This window comes from Stegostoma tigrinum, chromosome 21, assembly GCF_030684315.1.
Source record: "Stegostoma tigrinum isolate sSteTig4 chromosome 21, sSteTig4.hap1, whole genome shotgun sequence".
Lineage (NCBI taxonomy): Eukaryota > Metazoa > Chordata > Chondrichthyes > Orectolobiformes > Stegostomatidae > Stegostoma > Stegostoma tigrinum.
The window spans coordinates 38424005-38445281 of NC_081374.1; the positions used below are offsets into that span (position 1 = coordinate 38424005).

At 39.3% G+C, this 21277-nt stretch overlaps 1 protein-coding gene across 1 annotated transcript in view; it reads left to right on the forward strand.

The window, feature by feature from the left end:
• Positions 1-21277, forward strand: part of LOC125462722 (SAM pointed domain-containing Ets transcription factor) — an 81092-nt gene that overhangs the window by 22953 nt on the left and 36862 nt on the right. Inside the window, exon 2 of the mRNA XM_048552997.2 lies at positions 16650-17120. Coding sequence (XP_048408954.1) covers positions 16673-17120 — 448 coding nt within the window. The 5' untranslated portion in view covers positions 16650-16672. The remainder of the gene's footprint in view (positions 1-16649; positions 17121-21277) is intronic.

Genomic DNA, 21277 nt, shown 5'->3' on the forward strand with positions numbered 1-21277 from the left:
CCAACTCAGACTCAAGATAATTATGTAACAGATGCATTCTTTAAGGGGATATTTTCTCTAACTGTAACTGTTCATATAGTACATGGTAACATTAAAAAGGCTTTTATTAAATCATTATACAATACAATTTATCGGCACAAACTACCTGTGTACTAGGTTCATTGTACCTTCCTTCTACGTCGTTCCTGAGCTGGCAGGGAATAAAAGATTCCATCTGGCATTGACAGCTATTGAATTATGTGGGAATTTTGGTCTTTGCATAGCCTTCTGCAGTGAGGTGTAATACATAATGAATTACAACGTAAACCTGTTTAATGCTTCAGCAGCTTTATTCTTCTTGGGCTAAATGTAAAAAATATCCAGGGCAAAGTGACCACAAATGTTCACTCTTTTTGTCTGGCTTGGACATGCTGTTATTCATGGGTTCCTGCACCTGTGGACTTCAGACACACTTAACCAGCCTGGGGAACTGAAAGGAGATTTGACTTTCTGACAGTGCATGCTATCACTTTATCTCTGCTGTAAGCTTACTGAAGAAATAAAGGGCTTGTATTTGTATAATACATTTCACATGTTCAACAGACCCAAGGCTCTTTACAGCTGGTTAAGCGTATTTCTGAAGTGTAATCACTGTTGTAGCACACATGACATCCAGAATGTTACTTGCCCAAATAAGAACGGTCAGATCATCTGCTTTTCATTGGTGATCTAAGGTGAGGGATAAGTCTTGGCCAAGACACTGGGGAGAACTGCCTTGCTCATCTTTAAATCTGTTTCATGGGATCCTTAATATACAGGATTTTGGTTGAATGACCCATTGGAAAGACAGACTCCAATGAAGAGTCAACCTGGACTGAATTTGAACCCAAATACTCAGTTGTTCAAGTTTTAAAACACACATGCACAAAAAAGATACACAAAGCACATACATACACAAAAAACATTGACACACAGAAAGACGCACAGAAATACACTCTCAGTAAGTGAAGGCGTTTAGAGTGTCTCATATCTGTGCGCCTTATCAGGGGCAATAGGCCTATTTATTTTGATCATAGTTTGGATTATTAGGGTTATTCCAGAAGAAATAATTTAGGAACATTAAAAGGATGAGCACTAACGGGTTGGGTGATGTGTGCCTGAAGCTGAATTATATGAATGATAAGTAATTTACATTGCAAGAACAGGCCAAATGAATCTATATCAATGTTTTTAGCTTCCTCTCACCCAAATTACCCAATTGAATACAACCATCTCTTCACAGAATCATATCTGTGCACAAGATTTGTCATTAATAAGCTTCCAGAGATCAAACTCATTAAGAACCAGACCTCCTTGTAATGTATGTTTTGGGACCCAACATTTTAAAAAAACCTCAGGCACATTATAATGACAGTAATGGTGACAACAATGATAACATATAGATATGAGAAGGTGGTGGCACAAATCAGCCTCTAGAAGATGGTGCCAGCAAACTGGTACAGATGGCTAAAGAGGTGATAGCAGTTGTGGTATAAACTTTTCACTCTGAGTATTGGTAACTATAAAGGCTATTCTATTGATTCTATTCTATCACCTGACCTGTCTGAATGAGAGTTGAAGTTTTATCATTAGTGACTACTGCAACAACTGTACCGAAGGAAGAAACATTTTTGAGTACTCTCTCTCTCTCACACACACATTAAAAAGGTCGTGGTGGGTGTGGTGGCAGAGAAGAAAACTCGAGAAAAAAACGTTTTCAACATTAAAAAGACCAACTTGTTTTCAACCATCTGTAGATCCTGTCATCTTGATTCTTGCAAATGGTGCACAAATAAAGAAAAAGAGGCACATGATGTAACAACTGTCTTTCTGGTGTGAATGTCACCTACAGACTCTAGCCTATTACTTTGAAAACAATAACCTGTAAAGCTACCAACAGGGAAAAAAGAGAAGATAAGTATGCTAATAAGCAGATAAACAGTAAAGGCGGTTCTTGATTTATGAACATCCTACTTATGAATGCTCATACTAATGAAAAAGGTTCCTTATCATTATTTATTTTAAGAATTTGACATGTGAACATTCAATTGAATGTTCTGACTTGAATACTTATCGACTTCAAAATGTACTCGGGAACAGAACTTGTTCTTAATCCAGGGACTGCCAGTACACTGAAACAGAGATCCATACTTGAAACTTTTAAACAAGTGTGGTGATGATAGAAAGTAAACCTTAGAACATGGATTGGCATTTCTGTGACACTCTGTTCAAATTTCAGTTAATCAGTGAAAAGTTTATACCACAACTGCTATCACCTCTTTAGCCATCTGTACCAGTTTGCTGTATCGCTTCATAGATCAACAGATAACTGATAAAGTAAGACAGGCTGTCAATTTTCTTTATTCCTTTGGGGAATGAAGCATTAAGGAGAATAAGATCCTTCAGCATTTTCAGTGTTGACTACCCAAATCCATACAAGATTTTCCAAGTTCTCAAAGATCAGCTCAAGGTTCACAACAACGTCAGAATTCACAGGCGTAAGTACATGTCATGCTACCAAAAAAAAGGTGGAAATAGTGACCAATTCATTGCTACTTTTCAATGCAAAGAATGTGATTTCACCAAAGCTAATCCAGCCGAAAAGGTGATGGAGCTTGTCATTACCTCTACACCTATCCAAATTTTCTGAAAGATATTTCTGGACAAACCTAAGATTATACCATTATCAGATTACTGGAAGAAGGATGAAAGTTCGATGCAAGTTGTAACCGGGCAGCAAACATTGTAGGTGCTTGGCTCCTCAACAAAATTTGCAACTGTCAGTAGGGTCAACAAAATGTCCAAATCCTCAGTGAGATGTTCAAGACATGTTCCACAAGAAGCCAGAATATGCAAGAAGTCCAAGAGATAAGAGTCTCAAAGCACAACGTAATTCTCTGCATCAGAATGTGCAGAAGGGCCAACCAATGAACAATGCCAAAGATGTTTCCAAACTCCTATCCATGATATATAAGCACATTAATGAAGCCCAAGAAGTAACTAGAATGTTACATCCTGCAGACTCCAGTACATGTGGTCAATTTGAGCGAATGCATGGATACTGTCAGAAAAGTTGAAGCTTTTATCTCCATCCAAGTGATATCCCCCAAATGGAACGGACAATATGTGTTTTATGCCAAGATTCACACTAGTGCAAGTTCAAACATTGTCCCTTTAAGCATCTTACATGAGATGTCCTCAGGAAACTGACACAAAGAGATGCAGCCCATACATGATAAGTTAACTACTTACACCGGGTCTAACATCCCACGATTTAGGGTTATCTATCTTAAATTCACAACCATTCCTGAGGATGGGCACTTGAAAGCTTTTGCATCATTGAGGCAATGGCCCACAACCTTGAACAGATCTCCTTTCAATCACAACCCACAAGATGACCAAGATGTCAATTGCAACACCAGAGATTCCAGACCACAGCATCAAGTCCATTCAAAATTAATGTCCATTCAAACTTATCACGCTAGAAATAGATGCACCCTGAAAGGCCTCAGAGCATTTCAGTTACAGAATGACAAGTCTATTGCATTTGTTTCTAAGTCCTCACGACAGCTAAGGTAAAGTATTCTGATCTAGAAAGGGAAACAACTTGCTCTAGTTTTCAGAATATAAAGAGTCGACATGTACCTATTCAGCAAGAATTTTAAGGTTCCTACAAACTACAGAGGTTAGAAAGGATCTATGAAAAGCATCTCACATGAGCACCTCCACCAACACAACACCTAATTGTGAAGAACCAAGGGTTCAATTTTAAAGTATGGAACAAACTAGGCTCACACATGTCTACTCCCAAATCTTTTAGCAGACTCCAAAAACCTGTTAAAAACATATTGCGCTGGACTTACTAGTGGGTAATATTGAATCCAGGTTCAATGAAGGCCTCCACTCATCAATTTCATTCATTTTAGTCATACCCAATAGAGCCAGTCCAGAAAATTACAAATAATAATGTCATGCTGCAATTGCTCAAAAAAGGTTATCATCAGTGGGTAGCCTGGCTGGGGTCTTGTGATGCAGTGTTAAAATCCCCACCTCTCAGGCAGAAGGCCTGGGTTGAAATTCGACCTGCTCCAGAGGTTTGTAACAATCTGTCTGACCAGGTTGATTAGGAAATGTTCAGTGTGGGGCCTGGCAGGGTTCTTGTAGTGCAGTAGTAATGTCCCTTCCTCCAAGCCAGGAGGCCTAGATTCAAATCCCAACTGTTCGAGAAGTGTGTAATAAGATTTCTGAGCAAGTTGATTTCAAATGATCAGTGGGTCACCCTGACACAGCCAAGAGGTCCCTCCCTGAGCAAGCATGTTGCTACTAGGCTTTCAAAGACAAGTTTGAACTTTCTAGGAATGTGATTTTCAAAGGCAGACGTATAATTATTACACAAGCTCTACATTGAGATATGTTTAGCCATATACACATAATAACATAGGCCACATCTCTACAGAACAAAACAAGAAAGTTGCATACAAATCTATCTATTGACCCAGCATCAATGAGGACATTGACCAACTGGCCAAATCAATGAAACATGTCAACTTCATCAACTCTAATAATTGAGATAACGTTGCATTTCTTCCAAAACTCCTTCTGAGCCAATGGTGCAAAATCATGGCTGATATTTCATGACCAAGGAGACAACTGCATTCTGGTGGCTGATTATTTCAGCAAATTCCCTTTTGTGAGACAAATCAAAGATACTACTAGTGCAACCACCATATCTAGTATGTTTAGTGTTCCTCAATAGATTTTTATTTTATTTGCTCATGGTTTGTAAGCATCCCAGGCTAGGCCATTGTTTATTGTAGACCTTTAATTGCCAACAGAACATTTGAGACTTGGCCACTTTATTATGGGTCTGGAGTCTCACGTAAGCCAGACCAATTAAGGATTATTGAATTCCTTCTCTAAAGGATATTAGTGACAGCGGGTGCATGGTCATCATTAAGCCAACATTTAAATACAGAGTTTCACTGAATTCAAGTTTCACCATCTGCCATGGTAGGATTTGAACCCAGAGTATTAATCCAGGTTTCTAGATTGCCACTGGTATTACTTTGACATTGTCACCTTCTTTAAGTACCCAGTATGCTGTGCAACAGTTTGCAGTATGCTAGTTGACCCTTCCAAAACATGTGCGTGAGTAACTTATCAACTCCTGTCCTCATTAATGTATTGGTCTCATTGAGCGTGCTATTCAAAAGGTAGGAAGTTCATCAGTTGTCTCCCAGATTTGAATTCAATGCACATCCTCGTTGCCTCTGTTGTCGAGCAGTAGTAATTAAATCTTTTATCCTGGTTAAACACATGGTGACACTGACTTGGAAAAGGAAAGCCATACTTGGAAAGAACTGTATCATTGAAGCCTACTCTAGATGTGTGTAATAAGATTTCTGAGCAGGTTGATTCAAAAACTATCAATGAGTGGCCCCAATAGCCGTGATAAATCTACAAGCTACTTCTCACAGCATTGGATTAACATCACCAGCAGCTGTTGCATTTACAACACAGATGACACCCAACTGCATGAACATGATGCATTGTTAGAAAGAAGAAAGAAGATTGTACAAGATTACGAACATGCAAACAAATATCCTAACTTGAACCACAGCAAAGCATCATCTGAGATATTCCTCTGAGAATTTGGATCACCAGAAAGAAATTATAATGCTGTATGCTGCTCAGGTCACACAACATTATCACAAACAATGAAACAGATGACCAGTGCATGACCTGTGACCTACAAGATGAGCGTTCTGATGTTGAAAATAAAACACAAGACAATAACCAGATGTCTATTAAGCACGTGACATTTATATCCACATCAACACATCACAGAGTGAAACTACATAGTTAGGTTGAGATAATTATATAAACTACATCTAATCATATTGTACATGTGGCAAACTATTATCCTAATATAGAAACATAATGTACTGATGTTCATCCTTATATATATGTGTCTAAATAGGTTTCCTATTCTTCTAAAAGAAACAGGGGATTGTTGTATTAATGCACTGATGTCATAGAACAGTACAGCACAGTACAGGCCCTTCGGCCATCGATGTTGTCCCGACCTGTCATACCGATCTCAAGCCCATCTAACCTACACTATTCCATGTACGTCCATATGCTTGTCCAATGGCGACTAAAATGTACCTAAAGTTGGCAAATCTACAACCGTTGCAGGCAAAGCGTTCCATTCCCTTACTACTCTCTGAGTAAAGAAACTACCTCTGACATCCGTCCTATATCTTTCATCCCTCAATTTAAAGCTATGCCCCCTCATGCTCGCCGTCACCATCCTAGGAAAAAGGCTCTCCCTATCCACCCTATCTAACCCTCTGATTATTTTATATGTTTCAATTAAGTCACCTCTCAACCTTCTTCTCTCTAATGAAAACAGCCTCAAGTCCCTCAGCCTTTTCTCGTAAGACCTTCCCTCCATACCAGGCAACATCCTAGTAAATCTCCTCTGCACCCTTTCCAAAGCTTCCACATCCTTCTTATAATGCGGTGACCAGAACTGTACATAATACTCCAAGTGCGGCCGCACCAGAGTTTTGTACAGCTTCACCATAACCTCTTTGTTCCGGAGCTCGATCCCTCTATTAATAAAAGCTAAAACACTGTGTGCCTTCTTAACAGCCCTGTCAACCTGGGTGGTAACTTTCAAGGATCTGTATACATGGACACCGAGATCTCTCTGCTCATCTACACTGCTAAGAATCTTACCATTATCCCTGTACTTTGCCTTCCGGTTACTCCTACCAAAGTGCATCATCTCACACTTGTCTGTATTAAACTCCATTTGCCACCTCTCAGCCCAGCTCTGCAGCTTATCTATGTCTCTCTGCAACCTACAGCATCCTTCGTCACTATCCACAACTCCACCGAACTTAGTGTCGTCTGCAAATTTACTAACCCATCCTTCTACGCCCTCATCCAGGTCATTTATAAAAATGACAAACAGCAGTGGACCCAACACCGACCCTTGCAGTACACCACTAGTAACTGGTCTCCAGGATGAACATTTCCCATCAACTACCACCCTCTGTCTTCTTTCAGCTAGCCAATTTCTGATCCAAACTGCTATATCTCCCACAATTCCATTCCTCCGCATTTTGTACAATAGCCTATTGTGGGGATCCTTATCGAACGCCTTGCTGAAATCCATATACACCACATCAACTGGTTTACTCTCATCTACCTGTTTGGTTACCTTCTCAAAGAAGTCAATAAGGTTTGTGAGGCACGACCTTCCCTTCACAAAACCGTGCTGACTATCCCTAATCAATTTATTCTTTTCTAGATGATTATAAATCCTATCCCTTATACCCTTTTCCGACACTTTACCAACAACTGAGATAAGGCTCATGGTCTATAATTAGCAGGGTTGTCTCTACTCCCCTTCTTGAACAGGGGAGCCACATTTGCTATCCTCCAGTCATCTGGCACTATTCCTGTAGACAATGACGAGTTAAAGATCAACGCCAAAGGCTCGGCAATCTCCTCCCTGGCTTCCCAGAGGATCCGAGGATAAATCCCATCCGGCCCAGGGGACTTATCTATCTTCACCTTCTGAAGGATTTCTAATACCACCTTACGAGGAAAGGCTGAGGGACTTGAGGCTGTTTTCATTACAGAGAAGAAGGCTGAGATTCTAATGTCAGAATGACATTATACCTTTAATGCAGCTTTTTGTGAGAACATACTAAAAGAGATCTCCATCTGACTCTCTTTGCATTGTCACCAGTTAAGGAAGCAGTCAACCAGCCTGCTAATAAGACTTTAAGTCAGCCGGTGAACTATGTATCCAATACAATAGTAGTCTAAGAAGGAATATAGCAGACACTACATCTGTAAGTCATATTAGTGTGTTACTGTTAGCTGTTAATGAGCTTTGAGATATCTGATTCAAAATGACTGTATGTGGTATGTGTTATGTGAACTAACATTGTCAACCAAGTCATTCTGTACACTGACACAACATAATAAAATAAGGAATTGCATTTGCATAGCACTATTTATGACCCCGGGACCTCGCAAAGCACTTTCCAGCCAAAGAAATACTTTTTGAAGTCAATGTAGAAAATTAAGTTGGCATGGTCTTCATTTGAATATGCATCAGTCCGAAATTGATTATCTCCAGCTCCAGGCATCTGTGATATAGTTCTTCCCAAATCTGGTTTTCCTTTTCCAAGTTGGTGTCACCATGTGTTTGACCAGGACAAAAGATTTAGTGACTATTTAGTGATAGAAGCAACAGGGATGTTCATTGAAGTCAAATCTGGGAGACAACTGATGAACTTTCTGCCTTCTGCTTTAGGAGAAAGAATGAACTCTGTTCCCTTAACTAACTTACATGGTATCGAAGTTACAGTATATAATGATTCAAAGTCTGTTTTTGTTATGTGGGGTTTTTTAGGCCCTTCATCTATGTTTTGAGAATTGTACTCTGAGTATGTCGACTTATAATTAGGTGCATTGATTAGATTAGATTAAATTCCCTACAGTGTGGAAACAGGCCCTTTGGCCCAACAAGTCCACACCGCCACTTGAAGCATCCCACCCAGTCCCATCCCCCTATAACCCACACACCCCTGAACACTATGGGCAATTTATCATGTCCGATCCACCTAGCCTGCACATCTTTGGACTGTGGGAGGAAACCGGAGCACCCGGAGGAAACTCACGCAGACTCAGGGAGAACGTGCAAACTTTGCACAGACAGTCACCCAAGGCTGGAATCGAACCTGGGTCCCTGGCGCTGTGAGGCTGCAGTGCTAACCACTGAGCCACTGTGCTGATTCTTGGTGATTAAATGTACCAACTTATACCAAATGTATCAAAACTCATGGAGTTTTGCCTCATGATTTGGATATTGTGCTCAATGCTCTACATACTTAGAAATAAGGCCTCTGAATTTGAGCAACTGAAAGAAACTGATGTGTTGTGTAGAATTCTGTGATTTTTCTCAAGTACTTAATGCTGTTCTGGGAGTTTCACTTTCATTAATTTTTGAATGAAATTTCATGACCCGATGACTACATCGTCAATTATTGAGTTCTGAGCCAGGAGTAGCTGCATTTCATGCCACAGATAAAGTTCTTTCATCATGTAGCCTTTGTGCAAGGGTGTCTATGAACTTTACTTATGATATTTTTTGTCCATCTCATCTTATCAGACTTCATGTCGATACTGTCCACCGTGACATTCTTGATATTAGTGCAATCTGATCTTGCCCCACTGCTGAAACCGTTAATCATTTCTCTCACCTGATTTCCAGGTTTATACGTTGTCTGTTTTATAAAGTTAAAAGTAACAAAATGACTATTGTGATGAAATCATCATTTGGCTCTCCCAACTTGGCTTCTTCACCAAACATGGGAGAAGTCTACAAAACGAGGAAGATGTTCCTTTATCACTGCCTGTGTAAAAATAGAGAATATGTTTAATACTCAAGGAAGGTAAAATTCTGTTTCTTTAAAAAATGCTTTTTTTGGCTTTTACAATTTAGAGATTAGCCATCAGATGTTCAGAATTCACTGCTTAGATGCCACTGGTCTAGATAAGATGCCGTGACATAATTCTTCAGCAGCAAAGGAGGCAAGATTTAAACAGGCTGTGTGATCTTTGGTTGATCTTCTCCATGGCATTTGACAGTACAATGACATAATTCATTTCAGAAACCGTCCTTGCACTGCAAAATAAAACATGCTGTGTGTTTTTTTGCGTCTTATATTCTCATAGCAGAAAAGAATGCAAGCCTTTTCTGTGCACCCCTGTGAAATGGACGCACCTTAACCAAACCTCTTCGAAGTTGAAATGTATTGAGTAAAGTATCAAACCTCAAACTGATTGTTTCTCAGGTAGTGGCTCATGCCATAACAGAGTAATAGCAATTTACTTTCATATAATGTCAGTTAAAATCTCCAGGGATGCTTTACTGGAGTGTTATTAAATACAAATTGATGCTGGAGAGCAAGTTTTAATTGAGATTGATTATTATTTGTCCTTATGTAAACAACAACCTTGGTTTATGTGGGTAGCTGTTGGACCAATAGAAGTTGTTTGCAGTGTTTCCTGCACTAATGGACAGTCATCAAGCTGTTACAGGATTTAAAGGAGTGAACTGCAGGGGTCAGTCTTCTAATCACTTAATCCAATCCCGGGCAAATAATGGAAAATAAAATCCCCACAGTAACATGCAGTCGCTAAATGCAGCAGAAACTATGGCCTTTTAGATGCAACACATCAAGATCAAACTCAGAGCGACAGACCACTTTTCAATAGCGTTAATACAGTCTCAGATGTACTACGTTCAGTCACAGTGATCCTCAGTAATATCCATGATCTTTAAAGAGGTGCCAAGTTTCTGCTGACTTTTATTGAGAAAATATAATTGACATAGTTTTTAATCTGTTTCCAAAGGGCATCAGGCAACAGCTGGACATTAGTTCCAGGAAAACTTCCACCCTTGTGATTCTTGTATAAATATTACCCTTCCTTTTAAGTGTAGATTTTCTCTATAATCGTTTCAGAGCCAGGAGGATGGGAGAAGTTCTAATTAAGCAGTAATTAAGGGAGTGATTTCTGTTTTTAAATGGGCAGCTAGTAACCACATGCCTTTGGGCATTGGGATAGTTTTTTGTAATGTTTACACATTCATTAGGAGGTTTTAATAATGGTTAGATATTACAGGCTGTGGTTTAATGGAGGCTGGGTATATTGCAGCTGTTTATCTGTATGTGGTATACAGAGACAATGATGTTTCAGAAGCTACAGTTTATCAGCTTGCCTTGTATCAGTGTCTATAACACAGGCTGTGATAAATCTGACTCTACAGTATCTCCATGTTTGTATCTGGCTATGGTATATTTTGTGGTGTTTCTGGTTATGGTATATCTAACTGCAGCATATATGGTTGTGTTATATCTAACTGTGATGTTCCTGGTTGTTGCCTGTCTGGTTGTGGTAAATTCGGCTGTGGTATGTCTGGCTGTGGAGTATCTGGTGATGGCTATTTGGGTGCGGTATTTCTAGCTGTGGGGTATCTGACTGTGCATCTGCCTATGGTATTTCATGAGGTTTTTCAGGCTATGCTATGTCTAACTGTAGTACATCTGGTCATGGTGTGGAGTGTCTGGTTGTTGTGGATCTAGCTGAGATTTAATTAAAGGTGCTATGTCTGACTGTGGAGTATTTGGCTAAGGTGTATATACCTGAGATGTATCTACTGAGGTTTATCTGGTGATGGTATCTGTCTGTGTCATGATGTGGAGGTGCTAGTGTAGGTCTGGGGTCGACAAGGTAAGAAGTCACATGACAGCAGGTAATAGTCCAACAAGTTTATCTGAAATCATATGCTTTCAGAGCGCTGATCCTTCGTCAGGTGAAACACGCCAAAAGCTTGTGATTTCATATAAACGTGTTGGACTATAACCTGGAGTTGTATGACTTCTGACCATATCTGACTGTGGTATATCTGGCTGAGGAGTATCTGACTGTGTGATGTAACCAGATTACAAGATAATAGATAATCCTTCCAAATTTGCCCAACAATGTCCAGATTTCAATTTTAATTTTATGCCATTTTTACAAATTAATTACGCAGATTTACTTTTCCATGCACTTACACCTTCCACGCGTGGCAACTCCTCGGCACCTCCTTTCAATGCTGAAGAGACCATCCAATCAGATTTCATCACTCATTGCTTTGATATTTGGGAGCAGTGTTGTGGTTATTCTCTGCACTGCCTGCCATGTGTGACAAGCTCTCTTGTATCTTAGCAATCATACAGGACACAGTCCATAAGGTTTAATCACATCAGAATATCTTACTGCTTGATCAGAGCTTCCTCAGATTGTGTTCTACAGTTTTGCCTATATAGTTTCCATTTGGGAATTGCTGTTCTGTCACATTTGGATGCATTGATTTTCTGGTTTTCTTCCACTTTATTCTCAGTTGTTTTGAGGCTATCATAGATGACTTGTGTGGACCATGTATCTTCTTGTCTGCCATGCTTTACACCGCGTTACACTTCACCCAAGTACACAGACCATCAAACATTAATGTAAAGGTACAAAAAGCAATCAATTAGGCTCAAGTAATCACAGCCTTATTTCCAAAGGCTGAAATGCAAAGCAATCTAGGTTATTTTCAGTTATATAGTGCCGTGCCCAGACTCTATCTGCAATATTGCAACCAGTTTTGGACAAACTGGTATTTCATGAGGTTTTTCAGGCTATGCTATGTCTATAATAGAGGATGTATTGTATAGAGGATGTATTGAATAGAGGATGTATTGAATTTGGATAGAGTGAAGTACAGCTTTGCCAAAATGGTAAAGGTCAAAATTAGATGGTTCTGTAAATGAGGCTGGGTTAAAATTGGTTTAAATTCCCTCAATTTAAAGGTTGAGGAGTTATCCGATCATGGCATTTAAAATGACAAAATAATGAATACATCTACATATAGGGAGAAACTACTTCATCTGTAAAGAAAATCAAAAAGACACAACATTTCTTAAAACTAGAGTGAAGCCATTTAGGAGTGAAATCAGGAAACATTTTTACCCTTAAAGAAAAGAAGAAATCTGAAGCACTTTCTCTGAAAAGGCTGTGGATAAAAGATGCTTTGCAGCCTGAGATCAATAGATTTTTCTTCATTATGTTCTTGAAGGATATGGAGCATAAATGGAAAAGTCAAGTTGGGATAGAGATCAACAATAATTTAACTGAATGACAGATCAGGCCTAAGGGTTTAAATGGCCTATTCCTGCTCTTAACTATTCTATCTCATAGTCTAATTTGTAATTTCTAACTTTCATTTTCCAATTTCACTGTCCTCTTGGCTTGGAGGACAATGGTAATATCATTGTTAACATTCTCGGTCAAGGGTCACCGGACCTGAAATGTTAACTCTGATCTTTTCTTCACCAATGCTGCCTGACCTGCTGACCTTTTCCAGAAACTTCTGTTTTTGTTCCTGATTTATAGCATTCACAGTACTTTCGATTTTTAATGGTAATGTCATTCACCACTTCATTTCCCTTTAGTTTCAAAATCTATATCACTAGTGTGATTTAAGGCAGCAGTGGTCCTGATATTAATGCCTGTGGCACACCTCTCAGTAATCCAAACAATACATCATTACACACAAGGCTTTGCTCGTTCTTTACAACCTTTTTGCCAATTTCTATGCATTACAAGATTATTCTTGGTCAGTTACTACTTAGATAGTGACATTCAGTTTTAGCTATTGCGTCACAAGAAACATCCTTGAGGGGTGCACAGCACCTTCAACAAATTGATATTGAAGCTTACTCTTAAACCATGTGGAATCCAATCAAATGACTTTCAAAGTCTGGGCACACCAAGCTATGAGGTTTTCCACAATCCATGTGGGATGCTATTTCTCCTAAGCCCATGTTGATACTTGTAATAATTTTTGAGATAATGCTCCTTCCTATTTCCAGTCTCTATATTGTGGCAGTCATCATTATCGGATATCAGTAGCAGTGTGAATATTAGTTTCTGTGTCATTTGCATGGCTTTTGTACATTAATGGCGAAGACATATCAACTGACATTGAGTGGGCCCAGTGTGGACCCCGTGGTGGGAGCGAGTGAGTCCCTAGGACGGGCTTGGGACTGGCATCAGAATCAGCAGCTGCTACATCTAGAGGCAATGTAGATGAGGTAGGCCCAAGATGACGCCCGAGGATCAGCGACAGAGGAAAAACTTTTTACTACAGTTTACAGATTTCCTCACTATGAAACAGATGTGCTAATAAAATCACTCATTCTTTTTCAAGTTTTGGGTCTAGCTGAGTAAAGAGAGAAGCATACTGAGTATATAGTCCCTGTGGCTGTCTTGCAGAGCTTTGATGGTGACACACAATCCAATTGAAATCAACTATGTATGGAAAGAAGTTGTGGCCTATCTGACACTTGAATATCGGAGAGGCCAAAAAACTTACTGTATAGCTACAAATATTTATTAAATGTGAAAGGGATTATTATGAAAAGACATTTCAGGTTAAAAACTTAATTCCAAGAGAATTTTCCAAATAGGATTGAAAGTTACAATATTCCCATTTCTGTTCAAGCTTATGATGATGGATTTGTAGATTGCAAATCTGAGATCTCCGATTATAATGGCCATAATTGCATTACTTCCTTACTTGTGCTCTCTGTGTTCCTTGTGTTTTGTTTAAATTCTAAATGTTGGGAATTTAACCTTCCAGTATCCACAGCTAAATTATCCATCAACAAGACACTAAGTGAACCAAAGAAAACAAGAGTTTAGAAGGTGGGGTCAAATTGAATCAGCAAAACTAATGCAAGCACTGAGACCCATGTAACTGTTCCACTTGGTTTCATTCATTAACTAAAGAAAGCAAAATAATGAGCAATGAAATTCAAAACTTTTTGGGATTCCATTTTGTCAGAAATCTTTCCTTCTTTTTGGGTCCTTGATGTACTCTTGGTTAAGTCAAAACAGTTGGGGCCTGCTTCCAGGAATTAGAGTCTGTAATAGTCAGTAAAACAAGTATACAGCACAGAAGACCATTCAGCCCAGAATCCCTGTAAAGAGTTTGTAAATAGCCATTCTCTAGGTCAATTCCAGATCATTTAAATGTGTCGCATTACAATAAACCTCTACATCTAGTCTTTTGTTAGGTTGCTATTTTACGTCAGTGTCCTCTGCCATTGACTCTCAAGTGGAAACAGTTTCTCTTTTTTTATCTTACTGTGCTGCCTTATTATATCCCTAGTATAGCTCCATGACAAAGTTCCACTAGTTTATCCAATAATTCAACCAGACCTTGCACAAACCACTCATCAAGGAAATGAGTGTGAACAAAATTGAAAACCTAAGAAGCCAGGTCTAAGTCTGGGTTGTCAGGTGCAACAGACGCCTTTTGGTGAGCTTAACTTTTGCCATCATGTTTTCTTGTGCCAATGGGCTCAAATCTGTTTAATCTCATGCCTGTTTAATATTCAATAACCCCTTCAATTATTTATATCATTTTTAACAACTTTGATTCACTGCATAGTCTTTTGATGGGTCCAGTAAAATGTTATGCAATGCTGCTTGACAGACTGTGGTAGATCAATATGATACTGTGCAGTACGTGTAACAGATTGTTCTAGATTATTATGAAAGGATCACTGAATGACCTGTGCACTAGCTAATAATGGACTGGCATTGATAGCCGTTTAAGTGAAGCTGCAAGGTCCAAGTTTCTAAAAGCTTGCTATCTTAAAGTCAGATGGTGTGGCAGAAAGGGAAGGAGGAGGCTTAAAGCAAAACAGAAGTCACAAAAAGCTCCTTGGATAACCTTGCCACAGGTTCCATGTAGCAGTAAGCGATACAGACCAGAAAATCTCTGGTTAGATACTTAGTTGGATGATAAATAGCCTTAACATTAAGGTAGGGAATTGAGAGTGGTTTTGAAACGCAGTCAGTACTTCTGTCAGTGATCTGAGTTTGATGGGATCAATTTTGGCCGTGGTGCCTGCCACAGTTGAATGGCTCACATGTTCCCTATTGGTGTTTGCACTTTAAGGAAAGCCAGTTAGGTGATTCCACGGCAGAAGTCACAATCATTAAGAGAGGAAAAGGTGTGACACTGAAGAAAAATCTGAAGAAAATCCCTGAAGAGGTCTCTAAATCTTCCCCTGTGCCTTTGGTGGAACCCCAGAGAAGTAGGATAAATGGTTGAAGGTGGTGTTACAATGGAGGATTTGGCATTGGCTCTGCAGAAGCTGCAACGTTTTAACATCAGAACAACTGGTTGTGCTTTCTCTCTTCCATCAGCTGTGGGCAAGAGACCAATCTTAATTTTTCTAACAATGCAAGACTCTTGATGGTGTAAATTATGCATATTATGATCTTAATATTCTGTTATTCAAGTTTTACACAAAAATTCCTTTTTAAGTCAAGCTGTGTTTTCTGTCAAGTTGCCAAACTGCAGTTGCACATTCACACTGCATCATAGTTTACACCTATTTCTCAGGCTTGTCCACGGTACTAAAGAGATAAGCTTACATTCACATTGGTTACTATTGCAGGTCCTAATGGAGGGATGGTAGTCTAATTATGTATGTGTATTGTTTAAAAACAATTTTTAAAAATAGGATACAATAAGTTTAAGAATGAGTAAACCTTAATGTGTAATTCTTGTTTTTTTTTTGCTGCCAACCACGATTAAATCCTGTTCATTTGGCAAATGGCAAAGATGTTGTTACTAGAAAGAGACGGGCCCTTTTAATTAAAGTCGTGAAAAGAAAGTCAGATGTTGTCTGTTTAAAGAGCAGCTTTTCTTTTCACAAGAAAGAAACTGCAGTTTGAATCCTGTATTTGGACGAACAGCCCCACTTAACGTGATCACCCATTAATACAAACTGACCCATAAGTAAAATGTTCATTAAAGCTCATTCAGGACTTACTGGGATATTTAAGTGACCAACTGACCCCATAATCCCCGTTTCTAGCTTACAGCTTCCCAAAGGGTTCAATGAACAGTTTTGCTGTGAAGCAGTCAATAGTCATCAGTCTATGGATGATGTTATTATACAATTAAACATTTGTCTCGTCTTGTTTTGCTATAGATCTGAAGAGTTTACTTGAGGTGATGGGCAGTGCTGGTCGGCGACTGACCATGCTGCAGCAGAACCGAACTGCCTTTGAGGATGCAATACTCACCAACCTGGAGAAACCTGGTCACCCAAAGGGTCTTGAGTGGACCATGGTAGAACCATCCAGTAACCCCTCAACACCTGAACGGACACTGCCTGTCTATTTGTCCTATTTCGACATGTTGCTAACGGAAGACTATGCATGGCTGTCTAAGGGGCTAGTGGAGCGGCCAGAGACTGACCACATCATGAAGATTGAGCCGCACAAAGAGCCAGAACAATGCCCCATAGTGGACAGTCAGGAGCTGTGTGTACCCACAGAGCTGGACTATCAGAACAGTGTCCACTTTGAAGAAAGGTCACTAGAACAGGTTCAGACGATGGTGGTTGGCGAAGTTCTCAAGGAGATAGAAACAGCTTGTAAGCTACTAAACATTGCAGCAGGTAAATGATTCCAGAAATAACTTCAATGTTTAGGTTCAACAGCTAATCTGATCAAACTCATCATTTTAACTTTTTCAAAATTAATCTAAAGTATGGGAAGTTATTTATTATTCATTAATTCCTTATACTATTAAAAATGTTTCATAAATGTCACTGAATGAATCCTCTTGATACTCAGGATTTCAATGTAATACGTTACAGTGCAACAGACTATACTAGTGTGATAGAAAGCAGTTGTAACCAGACTAATTAGATTTATCTATCACCATATGGTATAATTATTGAAATGAAGTTGGCTAGAGCTATACGATGCAGATTATTTAATTGTGTGGCATTACTGATTGATCAATATGCTTTGGTGCCCTAGAAGAGTTTGCTCCAAATTTTATGATATTGTTTCATGGCAGACTTTTCTCGTACAAGCAACATTACAATGAAACAATGTTCACTTGCTAAATATTAGTGTGGCACACTGCATTGTTGTAAATTAATGACAAAGACAAAGAGAATATCTGCTATTGTCCATAAAGTAACTTCATGCCATAGCATCTCTTCCAAGTCAATGTGAACTGACCAGCAGTATGCTGTGCCTTATGATATCTTAACGATCTTATATGAAATATATTGAGCATTCTGAGTTTGGCGTTGAACAATTTGATGAAGTGTGCAGTAGCTTAAACAAGTCTAAAGTTCATCTAATGAGGGAATAACTATTTTAACTGGAAGGAAAAGCGAACCTTGAGCAGCTGAGTGATGAAGTAACACATTTACAGCCTCAAAGTTCGGTTCAATGAAATAAAGATAAGTCAACAAGAAAAGTAATTTTACATCACATCATCTTGCAGAAAGTGGGTTTGAGTATTTTACAATAAGAGGAGGAGATGAATCTAGTAGGCGCTGAGCAGGAGCAAGACGGAAGGCTGGAAGCACAGGCTGAGTGAAATTGAGAGAGGGTTTGGTGATGTCTGAGAGCCCAAAAAGACTTGTCAAAATTTGAAAGAAAACATTAGAGTGTGGGAGCAGGGTGACTGAATCAGTGCTGGATTTTAGTAGAGCAGAGGGAGTGAGGGTTGAGGGGAGGTTTGATGTTAATAGAGTAAAATATAACTTGTAATAAAATAGACAGGAGATGAACTTTTCAGATTGCTCCTTCTAGCTTGTAGCTATTTCCTTTCTAATTTAAATGTCTGCTCTGGCCTATAGTCAGGTAGATCCAGCAGCTCCTTTCAAACATTTTCACAATCCACTGCGTGTAATATGAAAGTTGTGTTTGCATGAAGGTATCAGTCATATGTGGAGGAGGCTGTATCAAGATCTGATCAATAGCAAACCGTGATCATGTTTCACTGCAATTACTCAGCAATTGTCATACGAGTTTGTCATTTCTACCTGGTTTGTATTTGAATGAATGAGTTCAGAGATTTGGAACAGCTTATCGTTTTAACACAAGAGTTTTAGAGCTAATGATGTGCGGCATGGTGAAAAGGGTGCATTAGAATTTTATGCTTGCTTCTTATTTTAAGTGAGGTTATTGCAATGTACTTAGTAAAGAGAGCAGACCAAATGGTCACTGCTGGCTCTTTGAAAGAACAATCTTATTAGACCTAGTTCCCCACTCTGTCCCTATAACCCTGTAATTCTCTCCATGACAAGTATTTATGCAATTTCCCTTTGGAAAATTACTTTTGAATCAGCTCCCATCATTATTTACTTTATCATCATTACCATTTCCTTAGAGTTCTGTATTGTCATGTTAATTTGTGTCTATTTAACATAGGGATAATTTGGACTCAGTACGTTTTAGCATTGCCTCTGCATCAGAGTATCTGGCAAATTCAATCAGCTTTGACTTCTGAGCAAATCTCTGTCAGGAGTGGCCTCTCTGCAATTCAGGGCTGCACTGTGTTAATCTAAATATAGCCTCTTAGCCTTAATTCAATAACCAGCAGCCCTTGGATTTAAAGGCTTAAAAGTTGAAGACAAAGAAACATTGAAAACAGGTGCAGGAGTAGGCCATTCGGCCCCTCAATCCTGCACTACTGTTCGATATGATCATAACTGATCATGCAAGTTCAGTACCCTACTGTCACTTTCACTCCATTTCCCTTGACCCTTTTAGCTGCAAGGCCTACATCTAGATCTTGCTTGAGTAAATCCAATGAACTGGCCCCAACAGTTTTCTGTGGGTTCACAACTCTCTGAGTGAAGAAATTCTTCCCCATCTCAGTCCTGAATGGCTTACCCCTTATTCTTAGACTGTGGCCCTCTTATTCTGGACTTGCCCAACTTTGGGAAAATTCTTCCTCCATCCAGCCTGTCCAGTTCCATCAGGATTTTATATATTTCTATGAGACCCTCCTGATTCTTCTAACTTCTGGTCAATATAAGCCCAGTCAACCCACTCTAACGTTAAATTCTTATTTCTACCTTTTTATTATATTTTACCGTCTACTGAGTGAACTGTTTTTTAAATTTTTTTCTTTGTACCCAGACTAGATTGTGTGGAAGTTAAAATATGAAGCTTTGTACATCTTTGTCAAATAAACCTTCCTTTATAGTGCTCAACCTTACTGGAGGACCTGTCCTTTCACAGTGTGAGAATTCAATTCCCGTATTTCCATTAAACAGTTCTTATTTTTGCTCTCTTCAAATGAGGTCCTCAGTCATTTGTTTCCTCGATTTTACTCTGATTTTGTCCTTGCCTACTCCTTCACATGATCACTTTAGTCAATATTGGGCCTTTAGTATGTCTCCCATCAGGTCGCCCATTGGGCATGTTGACAGGATATTCAACCATGTGGTGCATCATCAACAAATTTAACCACAGCTGGCACCTTCACATTCACACCTTCCAACAAGGGTTATCAAAAAGTGACCTGTAGCGTGGAGACTTTGGTAGATTGTATGTGGCTTCTTCAGTCCAGGAAGCCATTGCAGTACTACTGTCCTGACCAAGTTCCTCCAACTCTGCGCAGGTGACGAATCAAAATTCAGTATAATTGCCATATTGTCCGTGTCATCAATGGCCCAACGATCATGGAGAGATGTTGCCATTGCAGAAATGTCACTGGTCCAGGAATCCAGGGGCCAAGATTAATGCTGTAAAGACACCGGTTCAAATCCTACCATGGGCCTAGTGAAATTTATCACCAATTAATAAAACCAGGAATTGTAAACTAGACTGGGAGCTACGAAACTGTCAGCAAAAACCAAAAGAACTGCAGATGTTGTGAGTCAGGAACAAAGACAGAAGTTGCTGGTAAAGCTCAGCAGGTCTGGCAGCACCTGTGAAGAAAAAATCTGAGAGCTGAGCAAGGGTAACCGGACCCAAAACATTAAGTCTGATTTTTTTTCTTCACAGATGCTGCCAGGCTTGCTGAGCTTCTCCAGCAACTTTTGTTTTTGTTCATGAAACTGCCTGATTTTAAAATCCACTTGGTTCATTAACACTCTTTAGTGAAGGAAATCTGCCAACCTTACTTGCTCTGGCCTACATGTGACTCCAGCCCTACTGCAGAGAGGCTGAGTTTTACCTGTCCTCTGAAACTGCCCAGCCTAGCCAGCCAGCCATTTTGACAACAATTGGAGAATAACAAGAAATGTGGGCTTTTGCAATGTCAACTTAAATTCCTGGAAGAGTGTAATGGACCTACCACAGAGAACTAACAGTGCCCACTTTTGGGATGTTTGCTTGGTAGTCTTTGTTGACAGTTTATATAAAATTAAAACCACAGCACAACTGCAGTGAAGTCAAAACTAAAAGAATTGCAGATGTGGGAAATCAGAAATGAAAACAAGAATTGCTGGAAAAATTCAGCAGGTCTGGTAGCAACTGTGTAGAGAAATCAGTGTTAATGTTTTGGGTTCAATGACCCTTCCTCAGAACTGATGTTAGCCCAGTGAGTGAAGTGCAGTGCAATGCAGTCACACAGTGAAGTCAAACCTTTTGTTTCTGAATCTATGACAACAGAAACTAAAGGAAGATTGATGCTGTTGTGAATAACATCACTGCTGATTAGTGAACATGGCTACAGATCTGCAAACATGTAAGTGCTTCAACCATGACAGGAACTATATTCTCTTTGGATGCAGCTAAATTTGTTGCTAAATCTTTGAAAGTTTGCCACAGTGGAGAGCAGCTGTTACAGTTTATGATA